The following is a 17,818-nucleotide window of genomic DNA, read 5'->3' on the forward strand; positions in this document are numbered from 1 at the left end:
ATTCAGTCTGTCTTTCAAAGGTTTTTACATTGTGTTCTTTCGTCTCCCAACTCACTTCATTTCCAAGCGTGGCAAGTATCTTGAGAAGGCAACAGCCATGCATTTGAGCCAGGTCACACTCCTCAAGAGAAGCCTTGTCTTCTGAGCTACTGCAAGACCACAGGTGGTTTTAGTATACTGGATTGAGGCTCCTTAACCTCCCACTCAGCTCCAAAATTCAGCATAGGTGCCGTAGGTAAAAATAACTGTGCATTCAGGGCCCCAAAGTTTCCAAATTGTTGCCAGCACCTCAAGACACCAAAATATTTGTTAGTTGCTCTTTCCATCAGTGAGTTCCTTTACATGGGCCAACATCAATCCTTGGTTCATACCCAAAATTGGAAAAATAATCCCAGGGAAGAAAACTCTGATAACAGACTGTTCACCTCAGAAGAACTTTACCCTCTCCAGATTTTTAGTTTATTTAAACTGTTTTGCTTACATAGCTTTCTTATGTCTTTTAAATATATTTTCCCCAACTTATCTGCCTTTTATTTTGTTACTGTAGCAGAAATGGTATTTTGCCATGATCTACTACATCCTAGTTAGAAACAGAAGCCTCCAAGCCTGTGAGTGATTTCTTGATTGTTTCCTCCTTATTTGACAGCATTTTACTTGCTCCTCAGTTACATTTTGAAGGCTGTATATTTTCTGTTATCCCTCATTTTTCTGTAGCTTGAAGAATGGTGGAGGCAAAAGTAACGTTCAGTTGAGGGGATAGGCAATCTGAAAAAATTTCTGGGTTGGTTCCTCACTTTCTTCTAAGAATTTATGTATTATATGTACCATAAAAAGTCCCTCTACTTAGAGGCTGTATTTCGTTCAAATGGAAGGGGATCATTTGGATAATTTCCACAATTCAGTATGCAGCACTAGAGCCTTCACTGTGTCAATGTGTAAATCCCAGAGTTCATTTTCCACATTACTATGCAGTTGCTACTTCTACTATTTCTCTAAAAAGAAAAAGAAAAAGAACACACAGTTGGCTTCTCAGTTTTGGAAATATTTTAGTGATAATTCTCAGGACTTTGTCAACTCACTAGCACACTATGTGGAGACTGGGGCTAGATTAAGTTGCTAAATCATGTTGTGCCTTTTCCCTCTGAAATCTTTCCTTCCTTGGCCATCGTTTCTGAAGTTTATTGTACCCAATTAAATTATTTTCTGTTGTTTGCTCTTGGTGAATATTTTTGCTAGTTATTGCTATTTTGTACTCATTTTAAGTATTAGGGGAAGGAAATTCTAACTGAATTCAATACACCATTTTATTTGGATATACTCAGTTTTGGAATACCCTAAAGGTTAAACATGGATGTCTAATTTTCCAACACCATGAGCCTTGTACTGCCTGGTTGCTTATAATAGGTACCAGAGTTACAGCCAGTCTATTTTTTCCAACTACCTATGTCCTAATTTTCACTGTCCCAACGATGCCAACTTTTAAAGATCTAGCATTTTTCTGATCCACTGACTTAAATTATTAAGTTAGTTAACGGTGATGATTATTCGGACATACATATAATACAGAGGAAGACACTAGACTCAGAATAAGGAAAAAGATATGTATATACAACTTTTCAGTTGTGTCTAAAAAGCAAAATACGGCTAAATCAAGCTGGAAGGAAGAAAACTAATTAATTTACAGGGACCTAAGAAGGTAAGTGTCTCCTTGAAAGATCTTATAATAAAAAGGTATGAAGGTACTTGTATAAATCACTTGGAAACGGGTAAGAATGGGAATAAAGCATTCTCTAAAGGTTCCTAGCAAACCCATGAAGGTTCAGGAAGAACCTTCTAATTTCCTTCCCAGGGGAATTTATTTGACCATCATAGACAATTTTCCAAATAAGCTACAGTAGATAATAAAACTTGAGCATTTCAAATGAGTTAATGAACACTTTCCAAAGTGGTTTCATTGGATTTGGGGATCAGGACTGCCTATTTCTATTTATGAACAAGGAAATGAAAATCCAAGAAAAGTTCATTTGCCCCAAATAATAATGACATGGATATTTCACAATCAAGTATGATCTACAACATCAAAATTTTAAGTTCTCTAACAGTATCTACCTTTGTCTTTCCAAGACAGTTTTTCAAGTGTAGATCATATATCCTTTCCATGATAAAAAAGAGAATTAAATGCCAAAAGAGAAAAATTAACAGGATAATAAGATAAGAAGCTGTTAAACTACTTTTCCATAGTTACTTAGTAGCAAATATTAGCAGCATTTTTTGTTATTCCAGCAAGTACTCGATCTGGCCATGGTTCAGCTGTATACCTGGTTAAACCAATTATTTTCACACTTTGCTTCCATAAAGAGTACTGTACTATAAAATATAACCATAAACACTAATTCCTTCCTTTCTCTATTGCCATTTAGTTTCAGAGCTATGTGGGGTAAGCCAGCTCCACTATTAAGTAACGGAAGCAATGTAATTATAGTCTCATTAGTATTTATCCATGGCTTTGCATAATGGCACAAAATATTTCCTGGTAGTTATGATATCTTGGATAAGGTGCTTTCTCAAGGATTTTGATCTCCTCATCTATAAATGAGACTGGATCAGATACTGTCTCTTCTACCTCCCCAAACTTTACAAATGTGTTCATAAATTTTACGGTAATTAGTTGACTCTTACCAATTTCTAAAAACACCTTCTCATTATTCAGACAGATCTTTTCATATTGATTTACTTAGTTTAACAAAATATCCCAATGATCTTTTTTTTTTTTTTTTTACTTTTTACCTGAATTTATTACATATAGAAGATTGCATAGGAAGATAACTTTTATTGTTAATCTATTAGGTTCCAGACAATTTTCTAAGTAGTTTACAGATATCTACTTCACTGTTTAATGGTATTACTTGAATTTTTTTTAACATCTTTATTGGAGTATAATTGCTTTACAATGTTGTGTTAGTTTCTGCTGTATAACAAAGTGAATCAGCTATATGTATACATATATCCCCATATCCCCTCCCTCTTGCATCTCCCAATGATTTTTAAATGAAAATATTAAAGTTTGTCAGTAGCCATAGCAGGGAAAAATTAAAGAATTTGTTACATTTCTGTTTCTAATCAAGTCCAAAGGATAGATTTTTCTTCAAAAATCTTACACCTCAACTACAAGTACTTAGGTTAATATAACAAAGAATTGACAAGTTTTTTCACAGAAAAATTATATAAAAATCAATGATGTAGTCCACAGATATTAACTACTAACAGCTACTAATAACCAATAGGAAGATAAGACTTATTAATGTAAATAAACTAAATGGATTTGGGGTATGTAGAAGAAACAGATAACTAAAGGCTTTGCTAATTGGGACTAACTTTCCAAATGGGAATATAAAGAACAAATTAGAGTTCTCAAAGTTATATCAAAAGATGAATAATTATTTGATAATTTAAGGATAATTGTAAATTTTACATGAAAATTTTGTTGAACAAATGAATGAATTCCCAACCACAGAACAGTGTCTGGCACATAGCAGATACCCAATAAATGTATGCTGAATAAATCAATGAGTTAAAAACAAGCTTCTTTTTTGAAAAATAAGACCAAGAAAAATTTAAGTGCCTAAAAACATGTTACTGACTACTTATAGGCACAAATGTTTCAAATGAGAACTGGGATACTCAATTCAAACCAAGTGAAAATATAAAGAATAGCTCTAGTCAATGAACAATGTGAAATGTCCTCCTTGTCTCAATCCAAAATCAATTATATTCTGCCATTATGTCTTCAGATGGGAACAAAACTGCAATTATATGGACTCTCAAGATTCAGTTTAAGATATTAGAAATGTAAATGAGAAAACCATGTCCTCTTTATTTTCCCCCTCATTCACTGAACACATATTTATTGAACACTTACCATAGCAGGTGCTTATTCCTTTCCTTCTTTTAGGTCCAAGGTATTGAATAAACCAGAGACAGATTAGCCAAGATTGTATTAAAAGGAAAGTTTCTGTATGTCAATTGTCATAACTTATTTTCCATTTAATTCCTATTGTTCCATGTATAATGTATGTTTATAATACCCAGCTTAGCTGTATATATTTATTCTTCTAAAAGTAAACCGATTTTTATCATTTTCATGACAGTACATTAAATTGTACCTTAATTGTTTTCTCTTGCACTGACATATGGATACGTTCCCTTAGGGGTTTCATCGATGAATTATTCACTTGTGTGGGAGATCTAGTCCAAAAAAAGCAAAAATTTATAAACCAAAGTAGCTTTTACACCTCTCCGCTACCCAAAAGCTGTTAGGGAATAAAAGTTTATTCTGAACAACTGAACCTAGTTGTTTACAATACTATTTAAAAGTGTCCATATTCCTATTCTGAGAGTTCTAAATACTAATAATTTGCTTAATTAATTAATTCAGTCACTAAATATTTGAGCTTCTACTATATGTAAGGCATTGTATAAGATGTTGTGAAAAATAGAAAGTTCATTCATTCACTGGCTCTGAATTCAGGCATCTTGATCTAAGTAAGGGAAATAAGATATCCACATAACTAAAATTCAAAATAAAAAAGGACAGATGCCATGGCAGGGAAATTCAAAAGAGAAAAGCATAGTTTAGAAATAGGAGGGTCAGAGAAGACATGATAGAGAAGGAGACACTGGCAATTTGGAGCCAGACAAACATGGATTCCTCAGTAAATTCCTTTTTAGCTTAATAGAGCCAGAGTCATAACCCCTTTGCATCAAAAGACCATTACAGGGCTTCCCTGGTGGCGCAGTGGTTGAGAGTCTGCCTGCTGATGCAGGGGATACGGGTTCGTGCCCTGGTCCGGGAAGATCCCATATGCCACGGAGCGGCTGGGCCCGTGAGCCATGGCCGCTGAGCCTGCGCGTCCAGAGCCTGTGCTCCGCAACAGGAGAGGCCACAACAGTAAGAGGCCCACGTACCGCAAAAAAAAAAAAAAACATTACATAAGAATAAAGGGGGCTTCCCTGGTGGTGCAGTGGTTAAGAATCTGCCTGCCAATGCAGGGGACATGGGTTCGAGCCCTGGTCCAGGAAGATCCCACATGCCGGGGAACAGCTAAGCCCATGCACCACAACTACTGAGCCTGCACTCTAGAGCCCGCGAGCCACAACTACTGAAGCACGTGTGCCTAGAGCCCATGATCTGAAACAAGAGAAGCCACCGCAGTGAGAAGCCCATGCACCACAACAAAGAGTAGCCCCCGCTTGCCACAACTAGAGAAAGCCCGTGCGCAGCAACGAAGACCCAATGCAGCCAAAAATAAATAAATTAAATAAATAAATTTATTTTTTAAAAAAAGAATAAAGGATAGTCTATTCTAAGAAAGACTAGTTTATAACCCTACATTGACTTACATTCATATACATTGTCCTTAATTTTATCATTTCAATGCAGACCATTAAAAATATACTTTACCATGGACTGGTACTTGTCTGCACAATGACAATTGAAAATGCTAAGGTAACTATAAACGTGTTTGGCCACATGATTGAGTATAGAAAAATACCTCTTTAAAATGTATGTGGGGATTAATTTTATTTAGAAAATCCTATAAACACAAAATAACTTTCTCTAAGAAAATGACAGAATTCAATCTAAGAGAAAATCTAAATCATTTGTATTTACCTAAAAGCAAACTTTGTTAAACAGAAGTAAGTTGACAGGAGGAAAAAACAAAGGTTCATTTTCTTTATACTCTTTTCTGGGATTCCAACACAGGGTATAAGTAAATCATTGACAAAATAAATTTTCATTGCAAAGGAATTAGAAGACAACACTGAATGATAGAGCATTATAAAGTTTCTCTTTAAAGAGAAAAGACAGTGAAGCACAGGAGAGAGAGAGAGAAGGTAAAGCAATCATAGATAGATATGAACAATTTTAGACTAAAATCAGATTTCTAGAAAGTAGCTCAAGCAGAAAATAGAAAAGATCAAACAGCACAATTTTGTAAAAATCCTCCACAATGTAATAATACAATTTTAAACCATTATTCTAAAATTTTAAATGTTTCTATAAATGAATGTTCATTAATTAAAAAATCACCAACTCAGTGTTTGACCGAATTGTTGTTAACTGGTGAGTATCAATGTCTTGCACAGAATACCAACAATAATTTAGTATTTTTTTCATAATGCGGTGAAGAACAAGTAAATGTCAATTCCAGTGTAGTCCGGTGTATACCAACTCTCCTATTCTCAGGCAAAATAGCACAATCTTTGGAGCAGAGACCTCAGGTTCTGGAGAAAGACACCTTTGCTGCTTGCTAACTTAGACAAATTGCTTACTATCTCTCTCAAGTCTCTAATTCTTCACTTATAAATTGGGGATACTACTAAAAGAGATTGCTGTGAGGGCTGATATAAGTGAAAGCATTTAGCAAAGTTTTTGACACAAATATCTATGCAAATATTTCCAAAACAAAAAATAAGAAAAAAACAAAAACAAAAAACACCATACTCTCACAAAATACTACTTTTATATATAACTCCCTCACATTCAAATGTTCAATCTCCCTTTAACTAACTTGTTTTTTCTCTTCATACTTTGCTATAGTTCCCAAGTTTCCTAACCATAGCATGTATTTCTTTTATAACAAATGAGGTGTTTTTTTCAAAAATTTCCTTTATAGACTTAAGTTAATATTCACATACATATAACTTCCACATTACTTACCTAAAAAGTGTAAGAATAGAAGTTCCATTATGATGAGTTGTGTTTTCATCGTCATATAAAAGCTCTGCTTTGTTTTTGGTAGGAGCACTGGCTGCTTCTTCATCCAAAAGAACTAGTAAAGTTTTCACAGTATCTCTGCCACAGTATGCAGTGCCACGGTTTATGGCATGAGATTTTGGCTAGAACAAGAAACAATTTCAAATAAATGTAATAATCACCCCAGCTGGGTCAATCAGCCACTCTTTCCCATTTCATGTACTATTGTCCTCCTTCCTCTTCTATTAAGCTATAAAAAAATCAGCCATGAGAAGTGGCTCTAAGGCATGTGAATATTTACCCCTCAAGCCATAATAAAATCAATCTTATGAACTTCCAGAAGCACAAAAAATATAGAAAATCGTATCATCAAAGGAAGACATTAGATTTTGGTCAAAATAACATTAGTCTAAATCAGAAAGTTTAGCTACAATCTATGTGGTCTCAGCCTCGTGACTTAACCTCTTTGTATACTGATCTTTTTTCTCTCTCATACCAGAAGTGAGATTCTGGTGATCTGAATACCAACCCCACAGATGGCTGTAAAGATCTACTCAAATGCAAAAATAAAAAAACTAGTTGACCTTCATTCATTCAGTAATCACCCATAAGCACATACTAAGTCCCAAGAATTGTATTTGAAGCTAAGGCTACAAAGGTAAGAACTAGTGTCTCAAGGAACCCGTAGGCTCTTTTATAAAATAAATAATTAACCAATAATGGCATTACAGAGTACTAAGTGCTATTTCCTTTTTTAAAATATATTTATTTATTTATTTATTTATTTATTTATTTATTTATTTTTGGCTGCATTGGGTGTTTGTTGCTGTGTGCGGGTTTTCTCTAGTTGCAGCGAGTGGGGGCTACTCTTCGTTGGAGTGCGCGGGCTTCTCTTGTTGTGGAGCACTGGCTCTAGGCATGCCAGCTTCAGTAGTTGTGCTACACAGGCTTAGCTGCTCCACGGCATGTGGGATCTTTGGGGACCAGGGATCGAACTCGTGTCCCCTGCACTGGCAGGCGGATTCTTAACCACTGCACCACCAGGGAAGTCCCCTAAATGCTATTTCGAAGAGAATGTATAAATTGTGCAGTGGGAGCACACCAAAAGGTCATGATCAATTTACCCAGGGATCAAGGATGGCTTCATAGAGGAGACACAAAAGGGTAAGAGAGAACATGGTATTTTCAGAGACTACATGGCATGAAACAGCTGAAGAACAGGGTAACAGAGAGGGAGTCATGTGAGATGAGCCTGGGAAAGCACTGTATATCAGACAAAGAAGTTATAAGTCAATCTGTTACAAGGTTAAAATCTCTTCCTTTATTAAGCAAGGAAATAAAATGATACTATTTACATTTTAGAAAAATGACAGCAATGATGGAAATGTGTAAAATATTTATACTCCAGGGTAAGACTGTTATTAAATCTGGAGACAGGACCACAAATTACGAGACTGTAGTAGTCCAGCTCAGAAATGAAGAAGGTAGTAGCAGTGAACTAAAATAGTAGCTGTGGAGATAAAGAAAAAGCAGATTAAAAGGGGAGAGCTGGGGCCTCCCTGGTGGCGCAGTGGTTGAGAGTCCGCCTGCCGATGCAGGGGATGCGGGTTCGTGCCCCGGTCTGGGAGGATCCCATATGCCGCGGAGCGGTTGGGCCCGTGAGCCATGGCCGCTGGGCCTGCGCATCTGGAGCCTGTGCTCCGCAACGGGAGAGGCCACAACAGTGAGAGGCCCACATAATGCAAAAAAAAAAAAGGGGAGAGCTGGAAAAGCTTAGTAACTAGGTAGAAGAATAGGGAAAATATAAGATAAGAGAATATTACACAGACACACGTAAGAACAAACTCTGATGGCATTTCTGGCCGGGTTCATACCAACTAACCAGTTGTATGTGCTGTATACCTCCGGGAAAGTTGCTTAACCTCACTGTGCTTCAGTTAAATCATTGGTAAAATAGGGAAGATGATAGTGCCTAACCCATAGGGTTGTTGGACATTGTGCTTAAATATCAGAGTCGCCCTTTTGAGGACATCTGTTATAGCTGTACCTCTTTCCTCAGGTTTCATCAACATGGTCTTGGCCTCCTTTCTCTACTTGGCTGACTCAGGCTACCAAGTGAACTGTAATGTATAGCTACACCAGATTTTTAACAAATTGCCTATCACAATCTGGTGCTTGACATATATTTTTCATTAGTACCAGAGAAGTCCATACTGTTTAATACTAACTTCATTGAGAATTACTGATTTGTATTTTTCAAAGATGTCTAATTTGGTTGAAAACATAAAATTAAGAACCAGGTTGTCTGCATCTTTATTTCTTGTGACAGGAAATGGGAGAGATTGGGTGCTCTTAATTATCTGAGCTGTGACAGTTCCTGATTTATACTTATAATAAAACCTGGTTGTCATTTGAGCCAAGCTGTCAAAAGAAGTGTTAACACACATGAAATATGTGGGGAAATAACTCAGAATCTCCCCCATGTCCCACCTTCAAGTTAAACTAAAAACACGATTATAGAAAATAGCTAAAAATAGTGCCCGAGGGCTGCGGAAAAATAAGTGAATCATAAAAATTAAGCAAAAGTCTTTCTTCATACAGGGGCTATCACAATTATACCTAATAAAGAGGGAATTTTGTTACCTGAACAATTAAACTGCAACAAATGAATTACTATAACACGTATTCCAAAATTCTGTTCTAGAACTAAAAACATGGTAGTCAATTTCTCCTATAAAACTATAGTTTTAATACTTTATAACGTCTGACTATCTATGTAAGAAAAACAAGAAAGAGGTAAATTTTCTGGAATATATAATTAAACAATTACTAAGTATAGGAAAAATTCCTAATGTCTGCAGTAATCTGGCAATGGAGTAGTAAATAAGAGATCATGGAAATAGAAAAATTCTATAAAAGAAAAATAAACTGCTGAGTAGAAACTATTTCTGCTGTTGTTCTATGGAGTGCCTAGTACTGGGGTCATAACCAGAGACACCAGACTCTTATACCTGATTAACTGGGAAAATAATTGTATTATAAAAATAATTATTGAAAAATATGACAAAACACCTTAATATCCATCAAGAACTATAAATTTCTAGTGCTACAAGGGATACTGAAGATTATCCAATGTGCTTCTTTAACAAACAGAGACAATTTGGCCCATAGAGATTATGATTTACCCAAGTCGAACATAATCCTGCATAATCTATTGAGAAACATATTTTCAACATCTTATAACAGAGGAAACACATTCTTCTGACTTAAGTAGCAATTGTAAACCATTTCTACAGCAAGTAGAAGATATAATGTTTTGTACAGAAGGATAATGAAAAATAAAAACCTCATTACCCGTGCAGGACTGATGTCAGTGGTACTAAGAGCTAAATCTCCTTGTTGAGAATTGATAATACTTTTAATCCTCAAATCCAAATCTTGAGCAACTTCCTCTATTGCTTTATAAAAAGGATCCCTGCTGTTCTGGCCTTTAATCAGCTGCATCTTTATCACTGAGAGTATCCGACCCCCTGCAATACTGAAAATAGAAATAAGATCACTTTTATAATAGTATTAGAAATGTCAATATGCTTATAAGCTTGAAAATATAATTCTTAGAGTTAATCAACACTTTTCAAAGAATATGGCTTTAATCTTAGAAATCAAACAGTAACACATTTAAGAAAAGGATGAGAACCATTAGAAACAAAATTTTAAACTTTTTCTAAAAGCAAGTTATTTCAGTAAGGTAAGTTACTTCTTCCTTGATTTGAAAGCTAGGGAAAATAATTTAGTTATATATGCTATATGATAAAAGATTCAGAGGCAGTTATATACATGCAATATACTTAAAATACATACTTTTAGGTACAACTAAGATAACACAAACTACCTCTCATTGAAAATCCTACATAACTTAATCTTTTTTTATTAACATCTTTATTGGAGTATAATTGCTTTACAATGGTGTGTTAGTTTCTGCTTTATAACAAAGTGAATCAGCTATACATATACATATATCCCCTTATCTCTTCCCTCTTGTGTCTCCTACCCTCCCTATCCCACCCTTCTAGGTGGTCACAAAGCACCGAGCTGATCTCCCTGCACTATACGGCTGCTTCCCACTAGCTGTCTATTTTACATTTGGCAGTGTATATATGTCCATGCCACTCTCTCACTTCGTCCCAGCTTACCCTTCTCCCTCCCCCTGTCCTCAAGTCCATTCCCTAATAGGTCTGCGTCTTTATTCCCATCCTGCCCCTAGGTTCTTCACACTTTTTTTTTTTTTTAAGATTCCATGTATATGTGTTAGCATACGGTATTTGTTTTTCTCTTTCTGACTTACTTCACTCTGTATGACAGACTCTAGGTCCATCCACCACACTACAAATAACTCAATTTTGTTTCTTTTTATGACTGAGTAATATTCCATTGTATATATGTGCCACTTCTTCTTTATCCATTCATCTGTCGATGGACACTTAGGTTGCTTCCATCTCCTGGCTATTGTAAATAGAGCTGCAATGAACATTGTGGTACATGACTCTTTTGGAATTATGGTTTTTTCAGGGTATATGCCCAGTAGTGCGATTGCTGGGTCATATGGTAGTTCTATTTGTAGTTTTTTAAGGAACCTGCATACTGTTCTCCATAGTGGCTGTATCAATTTACATTCCCACCAACAGTGCAAGAGGGTTCCCTTTTCTACACACCCTCTCCAGAATTTATTGTTTGTAGATTTTTTGATGATGGCCATTCTGACTGGTGTGAGGTGATACCTCATTGTAGTTTTGATTTGCATTTCTCTAATGAGTAGTGATGTGGAGCATCCTTTCATGTGTTTGTTGGCAATCTGTATATCTTCTTTGGAGAAATGTCTATTTAGGTCTTCTGCCCATTTTTGGATTGCATTGTTTGTTTTTTTGATATTGAGCTGCATGAGCTGCTTGTAAATTTTAGAGATTAATTCTTTGTCAGTTGTTCCTGCAAATATTTTCTCCCATTCTGAGGGTTGTCTTTTCATCTTGTTTATGGTTTCTTTTGCTGTGCAAAAGCTTTTAAGCTTCATTAGGTCCCATTCGTTTATTTTTGTTTTTATTTCCATTTCTCTAGGAGGTGGGTCAAAAAGGATCTTTCTGTGATTTATGTCATACAGTGTTCTGCCTATGTTTTTCTCTAAGAGTTTTATAGTGTCTGGCCTTACATTTAGGTCTTTAATCCTTTTTTAGTTTATTTTTGTGTATGGTGTTAGGGAGTTTTCTAATTTCATTCTTTTACATGTAGCTGTCCAGTTTTCCCAGCACCACTTATTGAAGAGACTGTCTTAGCAATGAATTTGGTAAAGTAGCAGTATACAAAATTAATGCACAGAAATCTCTAGCATTCCTGTATATTAATGATAAGGTTACATAACTTAATCTTTAAACCAGTTCAATAAGTATTATTACCCATAAATTACAGATGAAAAAATTGAGTCTCAAAAAGGTTTAATAGCTTGTCCAAGAACAGTGTTTGTTCTCGGCTAGGAAGAAGGTGGTAAGGAAGGAGATTGACCTTAAATACATGATATTGCACTCTAACATGAGAAGGGTTATTATATGGAAGAGGAAATTAAACTAGTTAATACTAATCTAAAGGAAACCAGAGACTGGACCAATTATGGCCAACAGACAAGTAATTTTGAAAACATGAAATCAATTGTTTCTTTATACTGAGCCTGAACCTCAGTGAATTTGGGTTGCAGTTCCTGCTCTAGAAGGCTGACCTAAAACCAATGTGAGAAGGAGGAAGGATTTTGGTCCATTACAAGGAAGACATTAAAGGTGTCCAACAATAAAAGAGGGCTCTTTTTTGAAGTTAAGAGATCTCCATCCCTAGAGGTATCCCTGGAAAGGCTGCACAGTGTCTAATGAGAGGGTGGTGTGGTCTGGCTATGGAGTCAGACAACCTAAGCACACATCACAACTCCCTCACTTTCTACCTTGAATATGCTATTTAACCTCTCTGTGGCTTTTATAGTAGCATAAAGGAAATTATGAATAGTTCTCATCCTCACTGCCTTATTGCCAGGCTTTATGTTTTAGAACTTCATTCTTAGTTCATTTTATGCTGAAAGGGAGTAGCCCTACAGGTTGGGTATGTCCCAACAGTCACCTCACCTTGGGCAGTCCCTGGGCTTTGTCCCCTGCTCCCTCAGACTTTAGTGACTATAAGAACAGACCCTCCAGATCATCAAATTCAGCAAGTTCTTTCAAAATAAAAGCTAGCTTCCCTTCTTGACTTCCCCCTCTGGCTTTCTTCCTTCCCCCAGTTTTTGGCCTATTTTCATTACATTCACCTACTCATCAATGCATTTAAGTACTTTATAAATATGTTGTCCAGCAGTATTAATTATTGTCAATGGAAGGGTCAATCAGGGGACCTAGCCTGCTATACATCTGTAATCAGAAGTCTGAATGGACTCTTAAGAATTATTTTATGTAAACAGGCACTCTTTTCCAACTGGCTTTTTCTTAATTTTCAATTAAAAACACAGAAAATAATTGGATGAAATGTAGCCAAAATGAAAACACAGTTAACACTATGTGCTTTTTCTGGGAAGTAATCTCTAATGGAAGAGTTTTGGAAAAGATTCAGAAGAATAATCAAATATGAAAGAGTGTCACAGTATGAGTTATAAGAACAAAAAAGAAAAAAAAAGCTTTTAGTACTATTAAAGGTAAAAGTCACCTTTGCCCTCTTTTCCCATTCCTTCTACAATAACAAATATTCTAAATTTTAAAGATGATATAATCCCCTGAATGAACTGTATTTAGGAAAAATGCATAAGATTTGTATTTCAGTTGCTTGCCAAGCTCAGCATTTTGACCCTTAGCAAAATACCACAAACACCAGTGCTTTGACTAGTCTATTACTATACGTTCACTACAAGAGCCAACATTAGCTCTTCAAATATCTGCTCACCAACATAGTATAATTCAAATTCTTGCCTCTAGAGCCTAGAAACTCCTGAAGTTTTAACCCAAATGATGCCAGGACATTTGTCATAGGCACTGGGGACACAAAATGAATAAAAGATTTCTTTTTAAGAGGTCACGATTGATCAGTTGATACAATGAGATACCAAAGGTATAGAGGGGATTTAAGTGGGGAGGTAAGAGAAGAAGGTCTTCAGGAAAGCATCCCAGAAGATATGACTACTCTGGATAAACATTAATAGAGGAATTTAGGTGCGAAAGAGGTTAACTGAAGTTCCTGACTGCTAAATGCATCACATTAAAGCTCTGGGGCAGAAAGAGGAAAATGAAGCTAGTGAGGAAAAACACAATTAAATCCCCATGACTGAATCAAAACACAGTGACTGAAAGAGAACAATAAGCAATAATACAAATAATGGGTAATATTTTAATGAATTATTGACTATCTTTACTATATAGAATGACTTGTCTTTTCCCTACCATCTTTAAGAATTTGATAATTATTTGCTAAATAAATTATATCTTTAAAAATTAAATGTGATTAAAGGTACTACATGAAATGTATCAAAAATGATTCTGATATATTTTAAAATGAGAAATGTAACACTAGGATTCTGGACTGGATAATTTCAGCTAGACTTAACATTCTATAAATGCATAGTATTTAGTCCAATAAATATAATGCAGGTGTGTACTAAAAAGTTGTTATGTAATAAAACTGAAATACAGAATTTTAAACATTTGAACAACAGGGTACTCACTAAGTTATGTAACCTGAAACTCCTAATTTAAGATGTTTTTCAGGTGAAAGTACAGTAGGTATTTTATGGTGGCACCTACTGGCAAAGTGTAGAAATGCAGCCATACTATAGCTAAGATGGTCTGATGAAAAGCTGGCAGCAGAGAGGTAAGTGTGATTTGGATTCCTCCCCTGTCTGTCTATTCCCCACCATTCCTTGGACTCAAAGATTATTGTGATTCCCTACCACCACCACCACCCTATTATAAGACAATTAGTACAAACTTACACTCAGCTACAAGGGTTAAATACATTTTTATCTCTGAGTTTTAAGGTTGAGGGACAGAGGCCAGGGTGAGATACAATCAGGAGGTAGAGAGTATAGAATTTGTACACCATACTGAGGTTTCTGGATTTTTATCCTGTACCTAATATGGAATTATTGAAGGGTTTTAATTATGGTGGTAACATCTGCTGTTTTGAAAAGACCACTGGCAGCAGTGAGGACAATAGGATGGGGCAACTCAAGACTGGAGGCAGAATGAACAACTTGGAGATAAGTAAAAAAAGTCCAGGCAAGAAAGGATGAAAGTCTGAAAACAGACTTTCCATAAAAAAATGGAAATAAGATAGTAGCTATAGGAATACAGATAAAGAATATCAAAAATGTTAAGTAAGAAGAATTGATGGATCTTAGTGAATGAAGGGACAGAGAAAGGGAGAATGGACTTGAGGACATGGGGAGGGGGAAGGGTAAGCTGGGACAAAGTGAGAGAGTGGCATGGACATATATACACTACCAAATGTAAAACAGATAGCTAGTGGGAAGCAGCTGCATAGCACAGGGAGATCAGTTCAGTGCTTTGCGACAACCTAGAGAGGTGGGATACGGAGGATGGGAGGGAGGTTCAAGAGGGAGGGGATATGGGGACATAGGTATGCATATGGCTGATTCATTTTGTTGTACAACAGAAACTAACACAGTACTATGAAGCAATTATACTCCAATAAAGATGTACTAAAATAATAATAATAATAAAAAGATACGTTCCAAATTTCTGCTTGGGCAGCTGGAGGCAGAAAGGCTTCATCAAGCTGGGTACTTTGGGAGGAGGTACCCATCAAGCAGGTACGCAGGGAAAGATGAAGATTTAGTTTAGGAGATGTTAAGTTTTGAGTTTCATTTGATGTAACAACCTTAGGTACATAAAGATATATTTTGGAAACTCAGGCAAGAGTTTGGATTTCACTGAAATATGGATTTAGAATTTGCAAATATGCAGTCAGAGAGGTAAGTAGAAAATAAGAAAACAAAATCTCAGAAGTTATGAGGAAAAGAGCTCTAAAAGAGAAAATGATCAAACTTCAGGACTCAAAAGAGACCAGAGGCTATGCCAACTAGAATATCATAAATGATCTTTCACAGAACAGCTTCAGTAGAGTGGAAAAGTGAATAAGTGTGAGTCAGTTGAACACAGACAAGTAAATTAGTATTGAGTGCCTACTCTGTGCCAGAAACTGTGCTGGGCTAGGGAATATTAGTGAAGAAAATCAATAGAGCCCTCATAGAGTTTACAGCCTCATGAGACATATTCAAGATTTTTTTTTTTTTTTGCGGTACGCGGGCCTCTCACTGCTGTGGCCTCTCCTGTTGCGGAGCACAGGCTCCGGACGCGCAGGCTCAGCGGCCATGGCTCACAGGCCTAGCCGCTCCACGGCATGTGGGATCTTCCCGGACCGGGGCACGAACCCGTGTCCCCTGCATCGGCAGGCGGACTCTCAACCACTGCGCCACCAGGGAAGCCCTCAAGATATTTTAAATCATTAGAAATTGGGAAGTGGAATAAAAGTATTTTTTCAAGAATTTGAGCTATAAAAGGAAGGAACTGACAAAAACAGAAGATGATTTGTTTTTTCTTATAATCTTTATAGACTGTGGCTAAAGGACTAGTAGAAGTTGAAATTATGAGACAAAATGAATAACCAATGAAACATTGTCCCAATAGGTTACCCATACTATAGGAAATATCCTCCCTTCTCCCCATCTGGACTTCATTTCACCACCATTCTCCATGTCTGGTTAACTCCTTCAAGTTCATCCTTAAGCTCAACCGTTAACAAACATCCAGGTAAACACCCCTAACACTCTTATCCCCGGCTCCCACAAACTAGGTCAATTGTCCCTTCCTCTGTACATCTTTCCATTATTACATAAATAGAATACATGTTGTAAGTTTTTGATAACTTTACTATTTATAATCATGAAATGCAATAATACTTAACATATGCAAAAATCACCTTACAGAAGAAAATAGAGATTGCTCAGATGGACTATTTAAACACCCACTTCTTCAGTATAGTCTCTAGAACACAGAGTAATTGCTCATTATGACCAAACAGGATATTCAAAATAGATGGCTGCTAAATTGAAGAACTGAAGTGTACCCTAGGTGCCTCTAAAACGTACTTCTACCCTTTTGTACAAAAGTGTATGTATGGATGTACTTTTACTCTGTTAACTTACCTCAACTAGAAATTCCTCCAAAAAGGAATGTAATTATAACAAATTACATTGGATTGAATATGTGCACTTATATCTGCTCCCTCCTAAAGTGCCACTAAAGTGACAAAAAGGAAAATGTTTTAAATCCATAAAGAAAAACAGAATGGGAGAGGAGACAAGAGTCGAGAGCAGAGACTTATCATGAAAGTACAGAAAGACAAAGAGCAGATGGAAAGGTGATAACTGACTACCCAGAACACAGAAAGCTACAACATAAGTTAACTGCTAAAAGATACACCAATAAGAAGTAATCTCAGAAACTGAAGGCAATACTGAAGGCTATGGTGAAGGTGTCATTGCAAATAAGAAAGCTGGTTGACAGTCTATGTGAGGAACACTTAGACCCCTGAATCTCCTCTCTTATTCTGAGCAATCAGGCTAGCGCACTTCTGTCACCTCAGCATAGAAAGCAGGATTACTCTGAAGAAACTATGCCAAAGAGGCTCCAGACCTATAGATACCAATGACTGAAAACAGAGGGACTGAGCAAAAGTCTACATATTGAACTGGGAGGCTCAGCATCAACCTACCCTCCCTCAAATCCCAGAATATTGCTAGCCAGACTTACTGCTTTCAGAAAGAGACTAAAGGATGCCATTATGGAAATTTGGGGGTAAGTTCCAAAGAAAAGACCTGCAATTATTCACATTTGGAGAATTCCCAATAAAAGAGCCAAGTGGCTACTATGCTATAATGAAGTCCACTGTATAGAGCTGCTAATTAGCTTTATAGGGTCTCATTCCTAAATATGAAACAACAGTCCAGAATCACCCTACATTTTA

The 17,818-nt window shown here is 36.3% G+C and overlaps 1 protein-coding gene across 5 annotated transcripts in view; it reads right to left on the bottom strand.

Annotated features, from left to right (window-relative positions):
* PARPBP (PARP1 binding protein) overlaps positions 1-17,818 on the bottom strand; it is a 79,061-nt gene that overhangs the window by 10,751 nt on the left and 50,492 nt on the right. For all 5 annotated transcript variants that reach the window (XM_060112109.1, XM_060112106.1, XM_060112110.1 and 2 more), the window contains 3 exons: positions 10,112-10,295; positions 6,722-6,900; positions 4,164-4,245 (listed from right to left, as the gene is read on the bottom strand). In XM_060112109.1, the coding sequence (XP_059968092.1) occupies positions 4,164-4,245; positions 6,722-6,900; positions 10,112-10,295 (445 nt within the window). The remainder of the gene's footprint in view (positions 1-4,163; positions 4,246-6,721; positions 6,901-10,111; positions 10,296-17,818) is intronic.

The sequence above is a fragment of the Mesoplodon densirostris genome, chromosome 11 (genome assembly GCF_025265405.1).
Source record: "Mesoplodon densirostris isolate mMesDen1 chromosome 11, mMesDen1 primary haplotype, whole genome shotgun sequence".
In the NCBI taxonomy this organism is placed as follows: Eukaryota; Metazoa; Chordata; class Mammalia; order Artiodactyla; family Ziphiidae; genus Mesoplodon; species Mesoplodon densirostris.